This window comes from Leptopilina boulardi, unplaced genomic scaffold (assembly GCF_019393585.1).
Source record: "Leptopilina boulardi isolate dan_hultmark-lab unplaced genomic scaffold, ZJU_Lbou_2.1 LbouV2_150, whole genome shotgun sequence".
Classification (NCBI taxonomy): domain Eukaryota; kingdom Metazoa; phylum Arthropoda; class Insecta; order Hymenoptera; family Figitidae; genus Leptopilina; species Leptopilina boulardi.
The window spans coordinates 618,619-641,007 of NW_026137697.1; the positions used below are offsets into that span (position 1 = coordinate 618,619).

Here is a 22,389-nt window from a genome sequence, read left to right on the forward strand (position 1 = left end):
TGATCGAATATACTGTCTTGGTAAAAATTCATTTTGATCGATGTATTATATACTTAAAAATACAAAATGCACGCGACTGGCAAATTTATCGCACGTGGCTATATTTATATAATAGTTAAAATTTGTAAATTATATTAAAATATGAAAAAAAATTGACATTATATATATATATATATATATATATAGATGTATGTATATAAAAATATGGAAGAAAGAAAATGTTGCGTATTAGTTGGCCAATGATCGACGGACTAAAAAATATTATGACCGGTTTTAACAATATTTTCTCTTTTAAGTATATTAGGTTATATGGCTATAGTCGAGTTTCGTCATTTTTCTCAATTCAACTGTCGATATAATCACCCTTTCGATGCGAAACCACAAAAGACGGTGGAAAAGTTTATACGCCACTTATAAGAGGAAAAAACTTGGTGAACGTTCTCTTAATTTTTTTTTTCACTTACAATTTAATTTTTTTATAATTTAGAAAATATAAATTATTTACATATTTATCATTATCTATATTATTTATAGTATTTTGCCCAGGTCGGAAATGAAACGCCGCGCCTGATGTGGCCCTGCTTAGGAAATCCACATTTTCGCCCTGGTAAGGCGAAGCGTTTCGTTTCCGACTAAGGCCCTGGTAGGGCAATTTCTACTTTGGATATAAAATTTTATTGATATATATTTTTTTTATATTAAAATTTTTTTTTTTTGTTTAATTTTTTCGAATTATTTGTAGAAATATGTTTCTTTTGAAAAAATCGTCTTGGAATGAAAATATGTATTTTTTAAATCCATGTATTTTGACACATTGTCTTCGCCAATTTGCTTCGAACATATATATATTCTGAATGTGCGAGAGCGCTAGTCTCGAGGACTCGCGTGCCTTTGATGCAGTTATGGGGCAAGGCTCCCACAGTATAAGCGAGTAACCTGTGGTGCGAAGGTGGTTTCGACAATCGTGCCAGAATGCCACATACACACATACATTGTATAACGGGCCTTGCCGCAAACATTTATATATAAATATACAACAAACTCTCGAACATATATCTATTTTCAATACACTATTTTTCTATTATGAAAAAAAAATTTTGCCTACTTAAAATCAAAAATAAAAAAAATATATTTCTTAACTATTTTATTGTAGTAGATTCTATTTTTAGAAAAAAAATTTTTTTCACAGAAATATGTTTTTTGAACATTTAACTGAAACAATTAAAATTTTTTATATTCTAATGAATATTTTCGCTGTTTTAGATAAATCTTTTTCCCATATTTTTTTTATTTGAAAAAAATAAATGTTATTTATTTTTTTTATTTAGAAAATAATTTTTTTTTATTTACAAAATATTTTTTTATTTACAAAAGTAATTTTTTTTATTTAAAAAAATATTTATTATTTAAAAAAAAAAATTATATTTATTTATCATTGTATTGTGTATTGAGTGTAAAATATGTGCACACAGAGGAGCATTGCACATGCAGTCGAATTGCCCAACCAATGATGGAGCGGAATGCGCTCTGGTCAGCGTATATTCGCTTCGGTAGTTTAACTAGATTCGCGTTGAGTAACGGGCTTCTGTTACAATTTTTTTTTTTTACTATTTTTTTTTTTTTAAGACGCAAGAGCAATGCCTGTTTAACTTATTTTTTAATTAGCTTCCATTACTTACTGACTCTTTATATACCTATATATATCATCCAATTTAATTTTCTCTTTTTTTAATATTCATACCGATTATTAAGAGGGAAAAAATTTATCCGGAACTTTTTTTTAGAACACAAAAAAAGGTGTTCCTTAAAAAAAATTTCAAATTTTTCCCTTTTGCAAAGGCGCCAAAAATTACCTGCTTATAATTGTAATTTTTACAATTATAAATTAAATAATATTAAAATATTAAAATAATATTAAAATATTAAAATATTAAAATAATATTAAAATAATATTAAAATATTAAAATAATATTAAAATATTAAAATAATATTAAAATATTAAAATAATATTAAAATATTAAAATAATATTAAAATATTAAAATAATATTAAAATATTATAAATAGTTGTAAAAATCTTTTGTTGTCAGTGGTATAAGTCACTTTCAGTCAGACAGAAAATTGCTAAAAATGAAATTTTTTTTTGAATATCATACAATGACTCAATTGTTAATAATAATTTATATTTTTGTTAATAATAAATTTATTTTTCTGTCAATAATAATTTATTTTTCTGGTAATAATAATTTTTTTTTTTTGTTCCAGGTGAGTCTATATTTATTCATCATTGATTGCAGGGATGCTGAGTGAGTAACGACCAGAAATTTTTTTGGCTTAACAAATATTTATCTCCTTCACTATTTACTTATATGCGAGCTTATAAATACATATATATATATACACGTATGTATATATATTTGTATGTATTTTCTGTTTCTATGTACAATTTTCCCTCATGCTTTTCTCTTTAATTATTTTCTAGCACCACTTTCGCGGCAAGTGGTGCTCTTTTTCTTTCTTAGGGGGGGGGGGGTCGACCCTTTAGAAGAAAATAGAACAATCATAATGCGACCTATTTTCTCGTTTTTAGTTAAACTCACACTTGACAATATTCTCCAGTTTATTTTTTTTTTAAATGTATAACTTCAAATATATAATACATATTATGTTATTTTACAATGTAGATTTTATATTTTTCTCCACAGCGATATTTTGAAATAATTTTTATTTCTTTGACAGTTTAATAAATAAAATTTTTTTTTCTCTCGAACAAATAGGAAAATTAACACACACACAAATTGCAATATAATGAAAAGTAGTTTAGCCGGAAAAATGAAACAGGATATACATTTAACAGTAGTCGATAATAATGGCATAAAGTGGGAGTTGATTCTATTATTGACTTAACGTCGGCTTAACATGAATATTCCCCCCCCCCTTTTGGAAGATATTTAAAATCATAAAAAATATTGAAAGTTTATAATTAATAATTTTTTGTTAATGAATTTATTTGAAAGTATTTTTTATATAAAAAAAAATAAAACATTTTTTCTTTATATTGGTATATATGTAAATAAATTACTTTCTATGCAGATTCGTTTATATTATATTAGCAAAGAAGGTAATAGATTATTGAAAGCAATGATTACATATTCTCTGCTTGCCGTAGACAAAAGAAATTCTCGATTGCTTGCGAAATTTCAAATGCAGGACAACCTGCCCCTGAAAAATTCACAATCACGGTGGGTCGAATGCGCGCGTTACAAAAAAAAAAAAATAATTCCAAGTCCCACGCAAAATCTCGTTTACCAGACAAGTCTACTTGTTAAAAGATTGCAAATTTTAGATATAATTTCGAAACGGTAACAATTTTTAATTTAATTTTTATGTACTAAATTCTATATATTAAAAAAAAAAAATTTTATATCAAATTTTCCCGAATTTTTATTTTTACTTTTAATTGAATTTTAATTATTTATTGTAAATAACAATTTTATTTAGAAGAAATAAAATTTTTATTTAAATCAAATATTTATTTGCAATAAATAATTATTTGTAACAAATATTCCCTTTTTTCAAATTAATAAAATTCATTCGCGAAAGAAATTAACGCAATATAAATGACGTTCCATATTATTATTTAGTATATGTGAAAAAAAAACAAAATATTTTTACCCGATTGACACATTTTTTTTTTTCGAAGGTTTTGAAAACAATTCTTAGTACAAAATGTTTGTTTATTATTGTTTGAAAAAACGAAATTTTTTTATTATCATTTAGTTTTTTTTTCGAAACAAAATTTGCGACCTTGATTTACAATTGATTTTTATACGCTGATTCAGCGATGAATAAACTGAAGCAATTTTTTTTTTGTTGTGATTTTGTAACAAATTTTGTATATAACTTTTTCGAAATCGTGAATTCCCCCCTTTTTTCGTTTCTTTTTGTTGCAAAATTCATTTAAAGAAGAAAGTTGATTTTTTTTAGTCTATATTCTCTTATTGTATCGTTATAACTAAATTTTACGGATTAAATTTTACTTATAATATAATTTTTAAATTTTAGAAATAGATTGAAAAAAAGTTTTTTTACTTTTTGAAAATAATTGAAAAATTGAATTTTTAAAGAAAGTGTATTTAAAATAAAGTGAACAACTTTGAACTTAATTATAAAGCATAAACTGTAATTACAAACGCAGTTAATGTAATTGCTACTGAAGTAGAAACACTTAATTTACAATTACTGTCGGTATATTTTATTAGTTCATTTTCAATCACAGATATTACCGGCATATTTTTCATTCAAGTCTTATATTTGTGTTTTTTACATATATATATATAAAAAGTAAGAGGTACATTTATATATAACGATTAGATTAAATAACTTGGAAATAATAACGAAAAAAAAAAAAAAAAAACTATATCGTCACGGTCATAAAATAAATTACAGTTACAAACCTTGATTATTAGCATAAAAATATTCCTTTTTATTTCATAACTTTCAGATTAATTTTTGCATTTAAAAAATCTAATTAATCAATTAGTCTCGTTTGAATTTTTCATTTCCAAAAAAAAATATATATATATTTTTGCAAATGAAAAATTTTTGGGGAAAATTTTTTCCATCTATTCACTCTCTCAACCTGTCAAATGTTAGGGACTAGAAAAATTTATGGAACCAGCATCACTAAAATTTATGGTCTCGCAGTTTTGAAAAGAGTGCAGAAACCACACAACCATAAAATTTGGCCGCAACTTTTAACTACTGTCATCTTTCTCAAAATTGACTATATACATATATACCTCCATTGTTGTCAAAAAGTCAGAAAGTTTTTCGGGGAAACATTTGAACCCGCCTTTCGAAATCTGCAGGTTGTCCCACATTGTTTAGAAAAAAAAATGTGCGGAATTTTTTTTTTTTCATTTACATATATTTGCAAATGAGATTCAAATTGGACTTTCATTTTTTTTTTTTGGGAAAATTTTAATTTTGTTTAATTCGATTTTGTTTTCTATTAGTAGTACTATTAGTAGCTTCCTACTAGTACTTTTCTACAATTAGTAGCTTTTTACTAGTACTTTTTTACTATTAGTAGCTATTTAATAGTAGATTTTTACTATTAGTAGCTTTCTACTAGTATATTTTTACTATTAGTAGCTTTTTACTAGTACTTTTCTACTATTAGTAGCTATTTACTAGTAGATTTTTATTATTAATAACTTTCTACTAGTATATTTTTACTATTAGTAGCTTTTTATTACTAGTAGCTTTTTACTGGTACCTTTCTACTATTAGTAGCTTTCTACTGGTACCTTCTTACTATTAGTAGCTTTTTACTAATAGTTTTCTACATTTAGTAGCTTTCTACTAATAGTTTTCTACATTTAGTAGCTTTCTACTGCCAGTAGATTTCTACTTTTAGCAGCTTTCTACTATTAGTGACTTTCCTAGTTGCTTCCTACTATTAGTAGCTTTCTACTTTTAGTAGATTTCTACTCTTAGTAGCACCCTACTAGTAGATATCTACTATTAGTGGCTTTTTCCTAGTAGTAGATTTTTACTATTAGTAGCTTTCTACTTTTAGTAGCTTTCTACTACCAGTAGATTTCTACATTTAGTAGCTTTCTACTAATAGTTTTCTACATTTAGTAGCTTTCTACTGCCAGTAGATTTCTACTTTTAGCAGCTTTCTACTATTAGTGACTTTCCTAGTTGCTTCCTACTATTAGTAACTTTCTACTTTTAGTACATTTCTACTATTAGTAGCATCCTACTAGTAGATATCTACTATTAGTGACTTTTTCTTAGTAGTTTTGTGCTAGTAGTAGCTTTCTACTTTTAGTAGCTTTGTACTATTAGTAGCATCCTACTAGTAGATATCTACTATTAGTGCCTTATTCCTAGTAGTCTTGTGCTAATAGTAGATTTCTACTATTAGTAGCTTTCTACTAGTAGTTATCTACTATTAGTAGCTTTCTACTAGTCGTTATCTACTATTAGTAACTTTTTACTTGTAAATTTCTACATTAGTAGCTTTCTACTAGTAATTACCTACTATTAGTAGCTTTTTACTAGTAGATTTCTACATTAATAGCTTTCAATTACTAGCAGTTTTCTACTACTTATAAGTTGCATTTTTTTTGGGGAAAATTTTTTAATTTTTTTTTAATTCGATTTTGTTTTCGCGAGGTTTTTGTCAAAATTGTATTGGAAAAATAAAATCACGCCGGGAAGTTTATTTCACACGACAGGAAGTCGTGAAAGGAAAGTGTGTGTGTGTGTGCAAAAAGGGAAAGCAAAGAAAGGAATCGAAAGAGAGCCAAGATAGGAAGATAAATTGTTCCTCGTCGACTCATCTTTTAGGCTGATGTTAAAATTAGGTAAGGTTATGTCAAGCTAGAACCTTTTATCGTAGTCCCTCTATTTTGTTCTCTCCTTTCACCTGCGGTTCAACATATTATATCGGACAGTCACATTCGGTCAATTCCAAAACCTGTTTTCACAAATGAGCTTTCACTTTCCTTGTATTCATTCATTGTGAGTCAGTGTGTCAGGGGAACTTAGTATGTCAACAATTGATATTTAGTTCTTATTTTCAGTTAATTGCAAAAAAAAAAAAAACATAAAAAAAATTATGATTTAAAATCAGATTTAGATAGAAACTTTTAGATAATTCTCGTTATTATTGCTCTCAATTAAAAACAATGGTAAATGCTTTTTTTAAAATTAGAATATTTTTCACTTTTTTTCCTCCCAAAAAAAGAAATATTGGAAAAAAAGTTGAAAATATTCTAATTTTAAAAAAAGCATACTTCCCGTGCAGAAATTTTACCAGGGCTCAGATTGGGGCCTGAACAGGTTGTTCTATTAGGGAATGAAACGCCGCGCCTATTGTGGCCCTGATTAGGAAATCCCTGATCAGCGTTTCATTCCGATTTCTACACGGGTTTAGGACAAAAACTTAAAAATTGTAAAGATAATTTTTCCTTTTATTTGAAAAAATATTTACTCTTGGCAGAGAGTCCTTTATAGTCGGCCCTCGTGAAAAATGATTGTGTCCATCAGACATAAAAATAAAACTTTGAGTGAACCGCGTAAAAAGACTCTTCGAAGCATATAGTATTGCTTGTTTCTCGCCTTATCGCACTCCGACGGCTGTGTGTATTAATGTAATAGTGACCCATGCATGCAAGTAAAACCCGTCGACAAAAATCCTTGATCCTAATGACGGGTCAACCGTGCCAATTGGCCGATGGCATAGGACGTTCCATCAAGAGCATATGCTTGGCGAATATGATAGTCTTGTTATCTCATTACGATAAGACGGAGGAGACATCGTTTCATATCGTATACATATATATATGTATATATATTTCCAGTAAGCATGACTGAATTAAAAAAAAAAATAGAAAAAAAAGTCAATCTTCTTTGATAAGGGCCTCTTCTCGAGGTCAATTTGTGCGATTACAAATATAAGTGGCAAGTTAACGAACGATTTATTGGATTTTATAACTTTAAAAATACTTCAGTATTAAAAAAAAAATTATTATTATTATTGAAAAAATTTTAACTGTCCCACTCGAAAAATTTCTAGGTGGAAAAAAAATCTTTACCTACAACAACGATAAGTTTCACTGGAACAGTGATGTGTTTCACTAAAACAGGGAAACTTTTCGCTATTCTAGAGAAATGTATCGCTGTACTAGGTAAAGATTTTTTTCGAGTAGCAGTTAACTTTATTCATATAAAAATTAATTCAAATTTAGAGAGTCGATAAAAGTAACCGATTATTTAATTCAAATAAATGGTATCCTACAAGCAATAATTTATAGGTTATGTTTTGAAAATACACAATTTTAATACAAATCAACTCTCTAAATCTGAATTAGTAAAAAAAGTTTACTAATTTTAATTAGTGACTCGCTTCTCAATTAGTAAAATTTTACTAATTATTAGTAACTTTTACTAACAATTAGAAAAATTTAACTAATTCTAAAGTAAAAAATGAATCACTAATTTAAGTAAACATTTTTACTAATTGAAATTTAGAGAGTAAATTTTCATACATCTGAAATAATCAATAAAAACTGATTTTAATAAAAGAAACTTTTAATCAAGGTAACAACTATCGTTAGACATAACCTACAATTTTTTTTTACTTCTAGAGTCCCTTTCAGTACACCTTTGTTTTATAATCCAGCATTAAAAAAAAAATTATAAAAATATTTACTATTCACAAAAAATGAATCTCTTTGCGAAAAAAAGTAAATTTTTTCACGGAAAAAAATATTTATCTGTAACAGCGATATGTTTCTCTAGAATAGCGAAAACTTTCACTATTTTAGTCTATTTGCTATTCAAGTGAAACTAATCGCTGTTCCAGGTGAAGATTTTTTTCATTTATAGATCTAAAAAAAAAAAATTCCTAAAATTATTTGATACTTTTCGCAAAAAAAAAAGTACTTTTCTTAAATTAATTTCATTAATCCCTGGTACCTTTCTACTATTAGTAGCATTCTACTGGTACCTTCTTACTATTAGTAGCTTTTTACTAATAGTTTTCTACATTTAGTAGCTTTCTACTACCAGTAGATTTCTACTTTTAGTAGCTTTCTACTATTAGTAGAATCCTACTAGTAGACATCTACTATTAGTGACTTTTTCCTAGTTGCTTCCTACTATTAGTAGCTTTCTACTTTTAGTAAATTTCTACTCTTAGCAGCACCCTACTAGTAGATTTATACTTTTAATAGCACCCTACTAGTAGATATCTACTATTAGTGGCTTTTTCCTAGTAGTTTTGTGCTAGTAGTAGATTTTTACTATTAGTAGCTTTCTACTTTTAGTAGATTTCTACTATTAGTAGCATCCTACTAGTAGATATCTACTATTAGTGCCTTTTTCCTAGTAGTTTTGTGCTAGTAGTAGATTTTTACTGTTAGTAGCTTTCTACTTTTAGTAGATTTCTACTATTAGTAGCATCCTACTAGTAGATATCTACTATTAGTGACTTTTTCCTAGTTGCTTCCTAGTATTAGTAGCTTTCTACTTTTATTAAATTTCTACTCTTAGCAGCACCCTACTAGTAGATTTATACTCTTAGTAGCACCCTACTAGTAGATATCTACTATTAGTTGATTTTTCCTAGTAGTTTTGTGCTAGTAGTAGATTTTTACTGTTAGTAGCTTTCTACTTTTAGTAGATTTCTACTATTAGTAGCATCCTACTAGTAGATATCTACTATTAGTGACTTTTTCCTAGTTGCTTCCTAGTATTAGTAGCTTTCTACTTTTATTTAATTTCTACTCTTAGCAGCACCCTACTAGTAGATTTATACTCTTAGTAGCACCCTACTAGTAGATACCTACTATTAGTTGATTTTTCCTAGTAGTTTTGTGCTAGTAGTAGATTTTTACTATTAGTAGCTTTCTACTTTTAGTAGATTTCTACTATTAGTAGCATCCTACTAGTAGATATCTACTATTAGTGCCTTTTTCCTAGTAGTCTTGTGCTAATAGTAGATTTAAAAAATTCATAAAATTATTTGAATCTTTTCGCAAAAAAAAAGTACTTTTCTTAAATTAATTTCATTAATCCCAGCATCATCGCGTTAATCATTATTAATAAATATTTACTCTGTGTGACAAAAGTGTAATCACCTGATGGTTTTCCGGATGAAATAAAAATAAAATAAAAAAAAACACACACACACACATACATTGCATCTCGTAAAATACAATCAACTTGTTTTAGGAGGAGCGGGGTGCCTAGAGAGCACGCGACACAACTCTCCCGTTTTGAAGGAGATAAATCGCGCAAGCGCACGGACTTGCGATATTACCCTGTCGCGGTAAACTCACTCGCGCAGCGCACCGCATGCCATACACAACCACTTAAACTATACGCTCTTTCGTTACTCCCGAGATTACCACGCGGTTTTTTTTTTTCTTGCAAAAAAAAAAAAATGTCCCATTGCACCTCGGTTTTGATTTTTTTTTAAGTGAGTGCGCGGCCCTCCCCCTTTTCACCCCTTCCAACAAAAAAGGACACCGATAGTAAACAAGTAAAGAATTTGTCTTCCAAAAAAAAACCGTGTTATGTTTATTAATTGCTTCCTAATTTTAGGACTAGAGACAAAGTGATAGTGATTTAATTATTATTATTATTATTATTAAGGGGGGTGGGGATGATAGACAAACGTGTTGAAGATTGGTGTGTTCAGGCGATGACCGTGCAGGAGTTAAAACCGCGCGGTAGCGCTGATATTCAACAACAACAACAACAACAGTCTTCCGGTGATATTCTTAGTCCTGAGATTCTGGAAGAAAAGGATTCCTATCGTGTCACTAATCATCATCATCATAATCATCATCATGACAGCGAAAATCTTTTAGGAAGAGTTTTAGCTGGTGAGTTTGAAAAAAAAAAAAAAAAAAAAAAAAAAAATAGAAATAGAAAAATAATCAGTTACACTTAAGCGGAGGCGGCAGTTTCACTTTCCAGCGGTGGAATGTGGGTCGCGGCACCCGGGTAGGAGGCCAGTTCGTTGCCCTCTTGGAAACGGCCTTCCACACACAGCGCTCACAATTCTTTCACGCGCTCGGCGCATTTTGCTCGCGGCGATCGGTCCTAGCCTAGATAGTGCGCGCCGAGCCTCTCCAACACTTTCCCCCTCCCCCCTCTCTTTCTCTCTCTCTCTCTCTCTCTTTGTCTCAATAATCCTCCCTCCCTTTCTCAAACCCCCTCCCCTCCCTTCTCCTTTTCTCATATTTGGTATCCCCCCACTTTGGAGGTTCCTCTCTTTGCAAGAAAGTGGGTCGACGGGGCCTTGGCGCGAGGCTAGTTCGTTCACCCTGTTCGACCCGTAACTGGGGCAAGATGAAATTAACCGAGCGACCCCTCTCCCGTTTTGCGTCGAGTCGCACAAGAGCGGCTGAACTCGCAGCGAGACTCGGGTCAACGAACTCCAACTGGGTTCTATTCTCCCTCCCCCCCTCCTCCTCCTCTATACACATACATGTAACTATCGTCCCCCCTTCCACCATTGGCCACTCATCGAAGGTCACCACTACTTGTGTCAGCTTCGCTTGTATGTATGTATGTATATTTATTGGTCCAAAAAGGGGAGGGGAGTGCGTACACGCATAAAAAAAGTAGAGGGGAGTGATGACCCACACACACACACACATATATTCTCGAATTATTCTCGAGAGCGTTCTTTTGCGTTACGTAAGTGAGTTACGTTTGCTCGCCATTCTTATTTATATATATATGTTACCTCGAATGGAGAAAGTAACAATTCTAACCACTTGGCTCCCGATTATACTCTCTCCCATTTCCCGGACGAGGCTTTCACCATCCTTACTATATACTGCTACTACTGCTCATTGTTTCTCGATACAATGATAATACTGACCTACCGCAGGGAATTTCGAGTTAACATTTTTCTTAGATTTTTTTTCCTTTTTTAAAGTCACGTATTAAAATCGAATGATAATGATGCGAATATTGTTGTAGGAATATAAATTTCGAAAAAATGTTTATAGTTGAAAAAAATAGTAACAAATGTAAAAGTAGTTTTTTTAAGGAGGAAGGGAAACAAAAGGGGGAAATTAGTATTTTCACTAATTTTTAATCAAAAATGACTAATTGATAGTAGAAAATTAGTAATTATTTATTAGAATTTACTAAACGAATTAGTAGTTTTGTAGAAGTTTTTTCTACTAGTAGTAGTTTTTTCTACTAGTAGTAGTTTTATACTAGTGGTAGTTTTCTACTTGTAGTAGCTTTTTACTAGTAGTAGTTTTTTTCCTATCGGTAGATTTCTACTATTAGTAGCTTCCTATTAGTAGTAGTTTTCTACTATTAATATCTTTTTACTTTTAGTAGCTTTCTACTACTAGTAGTTTTTTACTGCTAGTAGTTTCCTACTATTAGTAGCTTCCTACTAGTACTTTTCTACTATTAGTAGCTTTTTACTAGTACTTTTATACTATTAGTAGCTTTCTACTAGTATATTTTGACTATTAGTAGCTTTTTATTAGAAATTTGCTACTATTAGTAGCTTTTTACTGGTACCTTCCTACTATTAGTAGCTTTCTACTAGTACCTTCCTATTATTAGTAGCTTTCTACTAGTACCTTCTGACATTTAGTAGCTTTCTACTACCAGTAAATTTAAACTTTTAGTAGCTTTCTACTATTAGTAGCATTCTACTAGTAGACATCTACTATTAGGGACTTTTTCCTAGTTGCTTCCTACTATTAGTAGCTTTCTACTTTTAGTAGATTTCTACTCCTAGTAGCACCCTACTAGTAGATTTCTATTCTTAGTAGCACCCTACTAGTAGATATTTACTATTAGTGGCTTTTTTCTAGTAGTTTTGTGCTAGTAGTAGATTTTTAATATTAGTAGCTTTCTACTAGTATATTTGTACTATTAGTAGCTTTTTATTAGAAATTTGCTACTATTAGTAGCTTTTTATTACTACTAGCTTTTTACTGGTACCTTCCTACTATTAGTAGCTTTTTACTAGTACTTTTCTACTATTAGTAGCTATTTACTAGTAGATTTTTACTATTAGTAACTTTCTACTAGTATATTTTTACTATTAGTAGCTTTTTATTACTAGTAGCTTTTTACTGGTACCTTCCTACTATTAGTAGCTTCCTACTGGTACCTTCTTACTATTAGTAGCTTTTTACTAATAGTTTTCTACATTTAGTAGCTTTTTACTACCAGTAGATTTCTACTTTTAGTAGCTTTCTACTATTAGTAGCATCCTACTAGTAGATATCTACTATTAGTGGCTTTTTCCTAGTAGTTTTGTGCTAGTAGTAGATTTTTACTATTAGTAGCTTTCTACTTTTAGTAGATTTCTACTATTAGTAGCTTTCTACTAGTAGTTACGTACTATTAGTAGCTTTTTACTAGTAGATTTCTACATTAATAGCTTTCTATTACTAGCAGTTTTCTACTACTTATAAGTAATAAACCGAGTAATAAACTAAAATTTAGTATTGAAATAAGCTGAAATAAAATATATATAAAATTAAAGTAAAAATATATAATTTAAATAAACTAAAATAAGCTAAAAAATACGATTAAAATAAGCTGAAATATAAAATTAAAATAAGAGCATTAAATTTTATTTTAATATCATAATATGAAACCTTTACAATTAATATAAATTACTAAAAACATTTAGTTTTCTTATAATAATTTATAATGTTAATAATTTTGCTTTTTTTATTATTATTAATTATTAGACATTATCTCGATTGTGAATAAATATCTATAAATAATGCTAACGATTTCTGAGTTATATAGTTACATGTAATGAAAAGGAAAAAAAATGTATTCTATATAAATTGCATTAAATGCCAGTTAAGAGTTTCGTAATGTTCTCAATGCTAAGTTTGAAATTTCAGGGGAAAATAATTTGGAGCACGTTAGGTGAGAGTAAATCAGGTTGCCTATGCAGTATAATGCAACATGAAATCTGCGAGTTCATGCACCTTGTGCCCGAGTTCCTGTTCTGGAGCACGTAGGCAACCCGGATTGCTCTTTTACGTAACTTCTGACCTCTTGATTTAATTTTTTTTTCTTTTTTTTCTTTTTTTCCTTTTTTTTTTTTTAAGAAACCCACGAAACTTGAAAATTATTCATAACTTCACTAAACTATATGGTTACTCTATGTAACATGAATTATTATAAAAGCGATTAAATTATTTCTTTTTCAGTTACTCGCTTTTTTTGTAAGTTAATTTTTATTTAAAAATGAACTCAATTTTTTAAGATAAATTAACTGAATTTTTAATAGGATTTTTAATAGTAAAAGGGGAATATATTTTTCAACTATTTCGTTTTTGTATTTTTCCAATTTCTATTTATAAACTGCCTTCAATTTACACCAGATGTTTTACAATCTTTAAAAATCTTTCTTCTAGTTTTATTGCAGCCCTAAAATATGGCTTGACACCAAAAAAAAAATTGAGTCATTTGACAAGGGTTTCTTTCTCTATTTTTTTTTTTTTTTTTTTCTAGTGGATGTTAGAAAATTTTTTTTATTTCGTATTACTTCCTGGTCCATTTGTCTCTCTAAATTGTATACAAAAAAATTTTTCATTTTCCTAATATTTTCCGGTTGTTAGAAAATTTTTTTCTTTTCCTCATCATGGGAGTCAACTATTTTTTCAATACATATGTATATAAAATTTTCCATTTAGAAACAGTTTCCGTTGGATGAGATTTAGGAGAATTTTTTTTTGCGGCTGAAAAAATTTCGAAAAAAAAGAGCAAACCTTTTCTTTTTTTTTTTTTGACTTTCTTTACATATGGATGGTAAATATTGTATATTATGTACATGTGTATATATATATGTATGCAATATCATTAAAAAGCAACTGTCGAAATCACTTTGAAAGTGACGAATGTTTTTCTTATTGCATGGCACTGACGATGAGGCTCTGACGACTCAGCTAACCTCAAAAGTTGGCTCGGGCATTGGCCTGGCCTCCTCCCGGTTTTTTTATGTCCTCGATCATCATGTTTATCCCCCCTCCCCTATATCACAAGAAAAACGATTCACCAAGTAAAGTTTATAATACTCAATATAAATTTTTCGAGAGAATATAATCTTTTTAAATCGAGATCCAGTTCATTGACACTCAACCTTTCGGGGTCAAATTATTATTATTATTATTGTTATAATAAAAATATATTTATTTAATCAAACTAAAAAGTGAACTGACATAATAATGATTAATAATCATGATTACATTTTTTTTTTTTTTTTTTAAATATAAACATTTACCAATTATATGCACTCCATTCTCCAATTAGCAAATTTTCCACACAACTGATTTCAATAAAAACTTCACTTTTTTTTATAATTGGATTATTATAAATACCACTTCAATTATTAAAAAAAAAATTAAATTTGATAATTTTAATGAATTTTTTTGTATCGTAGTTTCGACTATTGAAAATTTTCCTTTCAATTTGAAATATAATTTCAATGACAATACTTTTTTTTTTTTTTTTTTTTTTTATAATGAAAAAGCAGAAAATTCTAAATCAACATAATAATGATTAATTTCGAAAAAGGAATATTTTAAAATAAAATTTGAATTTAAATGAAGGTCACGTTAAAAAGATCCATTTATTTTTTTCCGTTATTAAAAAAAATATAAATTACAACTTTCAAACAATAGCAATTGGAAATTTATTTGAAACAAATATATAATATATATATGAATTAAATAAACGTATATTTGTCTCGTAATTTTTTTATTTGGGCTAAAATTTTAGTTGTTGTAAATAAATTTTTATTTAAATCAAATAAAATTTATTTGCAAATAAAAATTTTTAATTTCTTTTAGAAATACAAATACATAATTTCATTTAATAAGCTGCGTGTAAAAATTTGTTTGTCAATAAACAGAGCGTAAAATTGTTTTTCATAAACTATTTTTAAGCTCTCGGGTATTGAGTAAAGTATCTCTCTTTCTATATAAAAATCTATTGTGGTACATAGATGTTGAAACTTCAAGTCTCTCAAGAAAATTCGAAATAATTTCTTCCCCTTCTGATATTATAGAATATTATACAAGTGGGGTTAAAGTGGTTTTTTAAAAAAAAAAAATAAAAAAATAAAAAAAAAAGTTGCGATAAGGAATCGATTTGATTCGCTGTCCTCTTTCCCTTCCCCCCTTTTTTCCTCCCGCTCGCCCTCTGCGTGAGTTGTGAGCATCGCCCTCGACGCTCCAAGGTGAATAACCTCCAAGTAGGTCGTGGCTCTTATCACTCGCATTTGGACTCTTATCAGAAGCGCTCGTGCGCTTCCATCCGTTGTACACATTGCAAAAAAATAAAATAAAAAAAAAAAACTGCTGACAAACAAATGTGCCGTTACCGATTTATATATTGCCTTACGCAACTGAATCAATTTCCCCTCATTCATTAGGGTCGCGACTTCTTTTATTCAGATTCATCTCCACAATTTTTTTTATTAGATCGAATTCATTTCAATAATTCATAAAGTTTAATTCAAAAGAAATATTAATTTTTTTTTTAACAAATGTGTAAATAAGATTTGGAATTAAGGACAAAAAAAAATTATATATTTTCTGAAGGAGAATTTAGAGGGAATCACGATTGGTCAATAAGAAAGCAAGAGTGGTTTAACCAGGAAGCTGAAGTGAAGGCGGTTAGTCCGGATGCCGTCGAAAGGGAAACAGTGGGTCAGAATGATCTTTCTCTCTCTTTCTCTCTCTCTCCTCCTGTATTATACCTTTCTCAGGAAACGATTTACACTCTCTTGCGTTGATGATACAAGTTTCATTTCTTCCTCTCACTTTCTTTTCGATCTTTCGATGACTTTCCCTCTCGTCTATGATTTCGGAATCACTTTCTTGCCCGCAGCATCAGAAAAAAAAAATTTTTGTAGGTATAATAAAATGTTAAAAATTTTTTTTTATCACTCTTTGCTTTTTTTTTTATCTTGCAAGATCTTGAACTTCTTCGTTGAAAAAAAACAAATCTTATCGCGGAATTGAAAATAAAATTTTTATTTTCAAATTACATTATACAAATATTTGCTTTTCTTTCTTTTTCAAAAAAAGAAATGTTTCACTAGAATAGCAAAGAACTTTCGCTACTTTAGTGAAATATTTCACTGTTCCAGGTGAATATTTTATTTTCGTGTGTTGAAAAAAAAAATTTGAAAATATTTCATTTTCAATAAAATAAAAATGAAAATAGTGCAAAAAACAATAATGGAAATCTCGATGGAAATTTTTCTAATGAAAGAGAAGAGAATATTGTTATTTTCCAGGGAGAGTAAATTGAGCGTCGACAATTATTCTAACTCGGCAGGCACCTAACAAAATGTGTATGAGGAGGAGGAGGAGGAGGGGGGGGGTGCAAGGGATGGAAGCTGAGGGGTCAATGACCTCTGACCCACCGGGAACCCAGTATCGCCTATCATCCCCCACTCTAAACTCTGCTCTAAGTATAGGATTTCCACCAACCTGTCTCCCGTGCTCCAGATATTCTAGCTTCTGTATCTATATATACAGATATACATATATATATATATATTTAACTATATATATATATACACATATATATGAATATACACCCTGTCCCATTTGGGTCGATTCGCTGTTGCCCTTATCCTCTCGTCCCTACTTTCCGATGCCCTGAAATTCGGCTCCTCGAGTTTATAGTCCTTCGAATATTCCCGGTCTCTTCATTCCTGTTGCCCGGGAAACGACAAGCTCACCTCATGAGTGCCATTTGACTCCTCCACCACCACCACCACCACCACCCTCTCTTTACGCGTCACGTATTCCACAAAATTCTCTATAAACACATAAACCAGAAAATGAGGACTCGAATAACATTCGGGGGAAAATTTTATTACCATTCAATTTTCATTTAATTTTTTGATATTTCAATTGTGTTTTTTTGGTTTTTTGAAATATTTTTTAAAAAAAATTGGAATTTTTAAATATACAAGGAAAATAAAAATTTATTTAGTAGATTTCTACTATTAGTAGCATCATACTAGTAAATATCTACTATTAGTGGCTCTTTCCTAGTAGGTTTGTGCTAGTAGTAGATTTTTACTATTAGTAGCTTTCTACTTTTAGTAGCTTTCTACTTTTAGTAGATTTCTACTATTAGTAGCTTTCTACTTTTAGTAGATTTCTACTATTAGTAGCATCCTACTAGTAAATATCTACTATTAGTGCCTTTTTCCTAGTAGTTTTGTGCTAGTAGTAGATTTTTACTATTAGTAGCTTTCTACTATTAGTAGCATCCTACTAGTAAATATCTACTATTAGTGGCTTTTTCCTAGTAGGTTTGTGCTAGTAGTAGATTTTTACTATTAGTAGCTTTCTACTTTTAGTAGATTTCTACTATTAGTAGCTTTCTACTTTTAGTAGATTTCTACTATTAGTAGCATCCTACTAGTAAATATCTACTATTAGTGCCTTTTTCCTAGTAGTTTTGTGCTAGTAGTAGATTTTTACTATTAGTAGCTTTCTACTATTAGTAGCATCCTACTAGTAAATATCTACTATTAGTGGCTTTTTCCTAGTAGGTTTGTGCTAGTAGTAGATTTTTACTATTAGTAGCTTTCTACTTTTAGTAGATTTCTACTATTAGTAACATCCTACTAGTAAATATCTACTATTAGTGCCTTTTTCCTAGTAGTTTTGTGCTAGTAGTAGATTTTTACTATTAGTAGCTTTCTACTATTAGTAGCATCCTACTAGTAAATATCTACTATTAGTGGCTTTTTCCTAGTAGGTTTGTGCTAGTAGTAGATTTTTACTATTAGTAGCTTTCTACTTTTAGTAGATTTTTACTATTAGTAGGTTTCTACTTTTAGTAGATTTCTACTATTAGTAGCATCCTACTAGTAGATATCTACTATTAGTGGCTTTTTCCTAGTAGTTTTGTGCTAGTAGTAGATTTTTACTATTAGTAGCTTTCTACTTTTAGTAGATTTCTACTATTAGTAGCATCCTACTAGTAAATATCTACTATTAGTGCCTTTTTCCTAGTAGTTTTGTGCTAGTAGTAGATTTTTACTATTAGTAGCTTTCTACTTTTAGTAGCATTGTACTATTAGTAGCATCCTACTAGTAGATATTTAATTTAAATAATCGGTTATTTAACTATTAGCAAATAAATATTTATACTTGAACCGAATAATTTTTATTTCAAATAAATATTTATACTTGAACCAAAAAAATTTTTATTTCAAATAAATAAATTACTTGACTATTATCAAATAAATATTTACCTGAACCAAATAATTTTTTTTGAAATCAAATAATTGAATTAAATAAACTGCATTTAGAACAATAATTTCTGTATTTATAAAATACCATTTGACTCAAATAATAATTAATTTATTAAATTTTTTTTAATCAAATAATAATTATTCATGGAATAATATATAAAAAAATATATATATATAAAAAAAACAATTCAAATGTTTTGAATAGTTAAAAAAAAATGCAATTACAATTTAAAATTTAAAAATTTAATAAAAAAAATTTTTAATTTAATATTTCTAATACAAAGAAAAAGAATCCCATATTGCTATATAAAATTTGAAATATCTTCTTATTGAAAAATAATAATAATGTATTCATAATATTGTTTTGTGCTAGATTTTATGAAAATTTCTATTTTTAAAATTTGATCTTCATTAGAAACAAAAATAGAATTAAAAAAAAAACTATATGTATTTAGAATTAGCTTTTGAAACTGGTGTTAAATACTACGTTTTTAATATTTTGTTTTTTAATCAATTTCTAATTTTACCAGTCAATTGTTTGCACTTTTTTTTTGAAAAATAAACGAGACAAAATTCTTTGAATTAAAAAAATTTTCCATTTAAAATTATTTTTATTTTTTTAAATTTTTTTCCTTAAATAACCTATTTTTTTGAAAATAATTTAAAATAATTCCTTTTCTAGTAAAAATAATAAAAATATGAATTTATAAGTACTCTCTAAGAATTAGTAAAATTTTTTTTAACTAATTTCAATTAGTGACTCACTTTTTGCTTTTGAATTAGTTAAATTTTACTAATTCAACAGTAAAAAAATATATTTTACTATTTTTATTGATTATTATTTTATTTAATTTATTAATAGCAATAAATAGTAAATAATAAATAGTACACGAAAGAAAAATGTTTATTTAAAACAGCGATATGTTTATCTAGAATAGCGAAAAATTTCGCTGTTTTAGTAAAATATATCGTTGTTGCAGTGAAACTTATACAAAATCTGAAGTACGCAACGTTTATGATAAACGATTTTTAAAGAAATAATTTTTTAAAATGAACAATTCTCTAATTTTTTGCCCAAAAAATTGTCCTTATATAGTTTTCATTAATCAACAAATTATAAAAAAATATTTTTTAGAATTATAGAATTTTTCATTTTAAAAAATTATTTTTTTTTAAATATCGTTTATCATAAACGTTGCGTACTTCAGCTACGTAAACTTATAGCTGTTTTAGGTGAAAATTTATTTTCCATGTAATAAACAAAATAAAATTATTTTACTGTTGAATTAAAAAAAATTTACTTAATTCAAAAGCAAAAAATAAGTCACTAATCCAAATTAATTAAAAAATTGTTACCAATTCAGATTTAGAGAGTAAATAAAAATTTATACGAGGAGGTTGAAGGGGATTCAAAAAAGGATGATCTGTAGAAAAGTAGGATGTGCGTCATAGTACCTCTCTCATCGAATTGTAAGAATTTTTTTTTTTTCTTTTTTGCCCCGATGAGAGAATATAAGATTTGAACTCGCGCACGCAAAAGTAAAGCGTTAAGAGCGATTTGCAAGGTGGATGGCCTCAATAACGTAAATTATCCCACTAAACGTAGGTGGAGTGTATATATATATATGTATATCAGTGCCGAATGGCCCGCGAAAATAGCAGAACGATGGGTACGTAAGCACTGGTTTTTTCGGGGGGTGGGGGGTTAGGAGAAGGGGCGGTCCTCTAAAAGGGGGTGGTGTGAGGGGGGGGAGGCAAAGTTGACCCAGTTAGGGTGAGTGGCACCCTAGTCGGTCAACGAACTTTTGACCTCGGTGCTCGCGCACTACAAATATAACCTAACCATCAAAACCAAGTATTTCTCGACACTCTTATTAGGCTTCACGCTTTATTCTCTCTCTCATCATTATATTTATTATTTTCCATTAATTTCAAAAAAAATAAATAACTAGATCGAATTTTTTATTAAATTATTATTTTTTATACTCGGTTTACAAAAATTATTTCATTCGTCAAAAAAAAAAGATAATTTAGAATTATTTCCTAAGACGGGAAAAAAAATTTTTAACTTTATGGATACAGAAAAAAAAACGGTTTCCTTCCTTTTTCTGTTATTTTTTCACCAAAAACCCCGTTCGAAAAAAAGGGGAAAGAACCTTTTTTTTTCTATTATTTTAAATTGCACTTCATAAATTGAGAATATATATATTTTTTTTTCCGTTAACGTCCCACTGACTGAAAATTTTTGTTAAATACACTGTAAAAAGATAGAGGAAAATTTTACCGTAGAAATTGTCGAAGGACGAAGGAAAAAAAAACCGAGTGACCCAAAAAAAAAAACGGTCACCCTAATCCTTTGACTTGCGAGTATTTTATGATAGGGTTGCGGAAAATATTAGAAAACGAAAAGAAAGAATTGGTTTTTGGGGAAAACATTTTTAAATTCAGTAGAGTTAATTTTGTCGAGTTAACCTTTCTTTTGGTTTATGATGAGCAAAACGAACGGGAAAAAAAAAAAAAAAAACCCTTTGCCTTTTTTCTTTTTTCAGGTAATGGCCGTTAGGGATAAGCAAATTGCAGCTCGCACTCAAATTTTTATTATCCTCGGGGACACAGAGAAAAAAAAAAAAAAAATTTACTGTTAGGACACTAGTGAGCGCAAAATTATTATTTTCTCATAAAAGGAACATAAACTCCTTTTTATCACAGAGGGTCATAAAAATAGTAATCTTACTTCTCAATATTTTCTTATACATAGAAATTTTATTGATTTTTAAATTTTTGATTTTTTGTCCCTGAATTTTTTTCTAATAGAAAAATTTAATTATAAAAATTTAATTTTTAATAAAAGTTTATTTATTTTTTTTTTTTTTTAATTAAAATAGTAACGAGGATAACAATAGGGATGTCGTCGTGTATAAAATAAGACTTTAGATGGTGAAAGATTTCTCGCTTTACCTGGTTCAGTATAACTTGACTGCAATATGAATGGGTCAACTGTATCTGGAGCGACCTCATTTTAAAGGGTCGAAGGACGTTATGGAGTTGATTCGTCGTTTCGCAAATGGCAGCGATAACATTGTCCCACCATATTCCTATAACCACAAATTTTTAACATCATTCTAAAAATACCAAAAACATTATTTTTTACATATTTTCTCTTTTATAATATTTCTAAAGATGAATTTTTAGAAACCAAAAAATAAAATTTTTTTTTTTTCTTTCAATAAAACACTTTCTGTAATAGTAGGAGATTTTATTCTCCATTCTTGTATTCTCCTCGCGTTTATACTTCTAAATTCTTATATACTTGGAAAGTATCGTGTGAAATTACAAGACTTTCACGTTCACCCGCGCTTGTTGCGCAGTCACGATCCTAATTTACTTTCTACTGGGGAAAATCGTAACAATTATTATTATTTCCCGCCAAAAAAACACTTTCTCGATACAAACTTCTATTTTTATTTCCAATTATAATTTTAGAAAAAAGATTTAATTCAAATAATTGCTTACTGTTATCAAATAAATAATTTTTTAATTATTATTTGATTCAAGTAAATATATTTTCTTA

General features: G+C 28.7%; 1 protein-coding gene across 2 annotated transcripts in view; it reads left to right on the forward strand.

Moving 5' to 3' along the window:
- The window catches only part of LOC127276664 (nuclear hormone receptor E75), a 164,769-nt gene that overhangs the window by 78,578 nt on the left and 63,802 nt on the right, over nt 1-22,389 (forward strand). Inside the window, exon 1 of one of the 2 annotated variants that reach the window (XM_051297263.1) lies at nt 9,950-10,407. The exons of the other annotated variant lie outside the window; for it this stretch is intronic. Within the exon in view, the coding sequence (XP_051153220.1) occupies nt 10,185-10,407 (223 nt within the window). The 5' untranslated portion in view covers nt 9,950-10,184. Of the gene's footprint in view, nt 1-9,949; nt 10,408-22,389 lie in introns of those variants that run through there. 2 annotated transcript variants of the gene reach the window in all.